Below are 3,557 nucleotides of genomic sequence, written 5' to 3' on the forward strand. Positions count from 1 at the left end.
CTCTTTCCCCTCAACTGAAAAGGTCTCTCTCCTGGGCAGCTCTCTTAGCCAGGAGTTCGGCAGCACTGAGGTGGTGAGATGGCACAGCTGTGAGCCACGGCACAGCACTGAGAAGTTCCTGCTCCTAGAAGTTTCCCCAAGATCTTTACAAATGTCTTGCTGCTTTGCATTCCTCATTTCCAAAAAGTTCACTTGGGGATAGATGAAGAAGAATGAAGGAAAGTTTTTCCATTAGGTGGATCCTCCCTGTCACTCATTAATTTTCTATTAACAACAACTATCTCTTTCCAAGTTTTCCTCCCTCTTACTTTAAGACAATAAGACCACAAAAAATATAAAGGGAGGTCCTACAGCTCGACTCTTCTAGTGATATTTTCTGAAGAATTATGATTGACTTAGCGTCTTTCACAAGTCAAATGTCTTTTGCTGCCCTGACCTCCAGGACACATTTATTTGTTAGGATCCTGTGAGCAGCAGTGTTATGTGGAAGCTGTGCTATCCTGTACTTTGCTAGACGGCATTGTGACGGCAAGCCTAACAACCAGGTGCCTAGAGCCCTTTCCAGTGCTCCTTTCAATTATAATCAGAATAAAAACACTTCTCATCTTCCACTGTTGTGCAATGCCCTGGCGAAGTGCAGTGCTTTACTGAGAAATCGCTAGGTAGGGGGAAATGGTGGCTGGGATTTAGGTCAGAGAAGTTAATTACCTGATCTGGAATTTAGCCAGAACACCAGGGCTAACACCAGTAATCTTATGCGAGGTCATTAACAACCCCAGGTAGTCAGGACCTCATTTCCCCGTGTCAGACAGCTGCTCTCAAGCACCTTGCCCTTTGGTGGCACAGTAGGGTGCGGCTCTCGAGTGCCTTACACCACCAGTTAGAACGTCAGCCACCACCTTTAGGTCTCAGTCCCAGCGCGACTGCAGCCTGACTGTGCACAGCATGAAGCAGTACACCCGCCAGAGCCTCTTTGCTCAGGGCAAACGCCTGTGTGGCTGCAGAGACCACTCAGAGAGGGCTCATTTCTGCCTTGTGCAGTTGCAGCAGGGGGTATGCACGCATTTTTCTAACCTAGAGCAACAATCAAAACGTCAATACATTCTGTCCTCGTTTCTGTGCTGAAAGCAGAGCAGCTTCCCGAACAAATACCTTATGCCTGGAAAGAACAAGAAAGTGAGCAAAGCATTTATAAATGTATAATGCTGCTTTGGTTTTGTTTCCCCCTCTTTTTTTTAAAAAAAAAACCTAAGTTAAATTGAGTTGCATTCAAAAGGACTGACCGATTAACTACTGAAAAAGCCAAAATCCCACTGTGGCCACAACTGACAGCTTGATTAGTGTCTCTTTTTCAAGGCTGTGAAAAATACCTTTGCAGGGTGTGGGGGAGAAGCATGAATTATTAAGGTGCCACCTACAGTTCTCAATTCCCAGTCAAAGAAACATCGAAAACTTTAAAAATACTGCATTTGCTATCTAAAATGTAAAAAAACTCCACAGGACCGTGCTGCTCGTAAGTTGAGGAAATAATGGATTGTTAGTGTTTGGGTGGACACAGCGACATTCTGCTTCCCAGAAAGAGAGCTGCTCCACAGCCCAGCCTGCCCTTCCTTCCTAAACCTCTCACAGGTGGCACCAGCCACTTTCCTCACTCAGGTGTAGAGACCCACTGTTCCCAGCGTGCCCTCTACTCACCATCGAATTCATGGCAAAGTGGTTGTGCTGCGTCTGGAGGTCAAGGGCGTGCTGGTAGCTCACACCAATCTCCGTGTGACTCTGCAGGAACAGTTCTTTGTTGTGGCTGATCCAGTCGAACATCTAGAAGTATTCACACACGACAGGGGAAAAAAAGAAGTGTTAGGGATGAAAAAATAAGAGACAGTGCAATATATACATACACACCCAGTTCCGAGACAACTGTGTATGCAACACAGACAAAAAAGCCTCATCTACGTTCCTCATCAAAATAAGCTGTTGTTGAGCAATAGAAGCATTTAGATTATCACCATATTTTGTTACTAACAGAATGATAAATAAAGAAACATAATTCATAAAGCATGTTCCTCAGTAAGCTGATCCTATAGTCTTCTCCTATAAGAAATGGGAATTTCATATATAGAAAGATGGCAGCAGAGGGATGTAAAATCAGGGCTTGCTTCACTGACCGAAGATCCAGCAGTTCACAAAGTACCCTTAACCCAGAAACAGACTAAAAATTCCATAAATATTATGATGTGATTTTCTCACCCCCTTCTTTTTTGTCTGTTCATGAAGTTTCCAAACGTTACATTCAAATAGCCAGTTGACTTCCTACACTTGTATTTCTTAGATCTTTCCAAGCCCAAAGCCAGAACCCAATCTATCTTCCACTTAATATTTTGGGGTTGAATTGAGAAAAAGAAAAAAAAAAAAAGAAGTATTTAGAGTACACATTTCAACTTCTCCCTCTTCCAAACGTATTTCCAAGCAAAATGAGTAGTTCTGTACTTCAGACACAGATAAAAATATACTAAACAAAGCTGATGAAACACATTCCTTATTTTGTAGCACGTTGATGTGACATTTCAGTCTGTAGCACACTCATTCATCATAAGCAAAAGATATTAAAACATTTTTGTTACAGAATCCCTTCATGCCACATTCCCTCATCTCCACTCCACCAAGCTGGGGGACTGTCTGTTAATAAGGACTCTGAGAGCGCTCCAAAGAGTAGCGACAAGGCCCTGTACGTGTCACCTCGGATTCCTGCAATAAATGCAGCATTTCACACTGAGCACCCGATGCAGCACAGGAGCGCACTGCTCTGTGCAGGCGATTTGCAGAAACAACAGTGAATATCCCTTTCATCACAAGGCAAATAAACATCGCAGGTGCTCCAGTGCCACCAGACACACTACACTGACCTGGTCCCAAAAATCGGACACGTATGCCTGACTTCTTATTTATGAAAATGCCCCTGCAAACACGGAGTTTATACTAGCTTGTGTTTTGTGTTGATGAATAGTCTCTAAGGCCAAATTTGGTCCAAGTGACAATGACGCCAGTCCACAGTAATATCATCGACACGGCTTCTTTCTCATTTGTACCCGTAGAGTTGATCAAAATCAGGCCTATCGCCATCTTTTCAGCAAGCAAAAATAACAAGATGTTTGCAGGGGTGAAGTCAGGGTTTTCAAACGTTACTGCCAGTAAAACAGAATGAAACGACCTACTATAATCTGAAGAGACACCTAAAGCTTTCTCATCGGATTCCTTTTTCCACTTATTAAGATTTAATAAGCTACACTAGCACAAAATAATTTGCCACACTTGTGGGCTTAAAGAAAAAAAAAAAAGCCAATAAAGGAAGAAAAATTCCCTAACAGCAAAGTTCATGTCCCAACAACCAGATTTTACATCTCTGCTGCGAAACCAACACAGATTTCTTGTAAGTAGATATATGCTTGAAGTGAACATTTTCTAATGCTTTAAACATTCTAAAGACACTCAGGGAGTGTCTCAGGGAGAAGAAAACTGGCAGCAATCCACTAAAAATAAACAGTAAATCTAATATTTTA

General features: G+C 42.5%; 1 protein-coding gene across 1 annotated transcript in view; it reads right to left on the reverse strand.

The window, feature by feature from the left end:
- Positions 1-1,818, reverse strand: part of LOC104495376 (kalirin-like) — a gene marked incomplete at its 5' end in the record, with an annotated part of 15,164 nt that extends 13,346 nt beyond the window's left edge. Inside the window, one exon of the mRNA XM_010138339.1 lies at positions 1,696-1,818. Coding sequence (XP_010136641.1) covers positions 1,696-1,818 — 123 coding nt within the window. The remainder of the gene's footprint in view (positions 1-1,695) is intronic.
- Positions 1,819-3,557: the final 1,739 nt, after the last annotated feature.

Source organism: Buceros rhinoceros, unplaced genomic scaffold, assembly GCF_000710305.1.
Source record: "Buceros rhinoceros silvestris isolate BGI_N320 unplaced genomic scaffold, ASM71030v1 scaffold926, whole genome shotgun sequence".
NCBI classification, from domain to species: Eukaryota; Metazoa; Chordata; class Aves; order Bucerotiformes; family Bucerotidae; genus Buceros; species Buceros rhinoceros.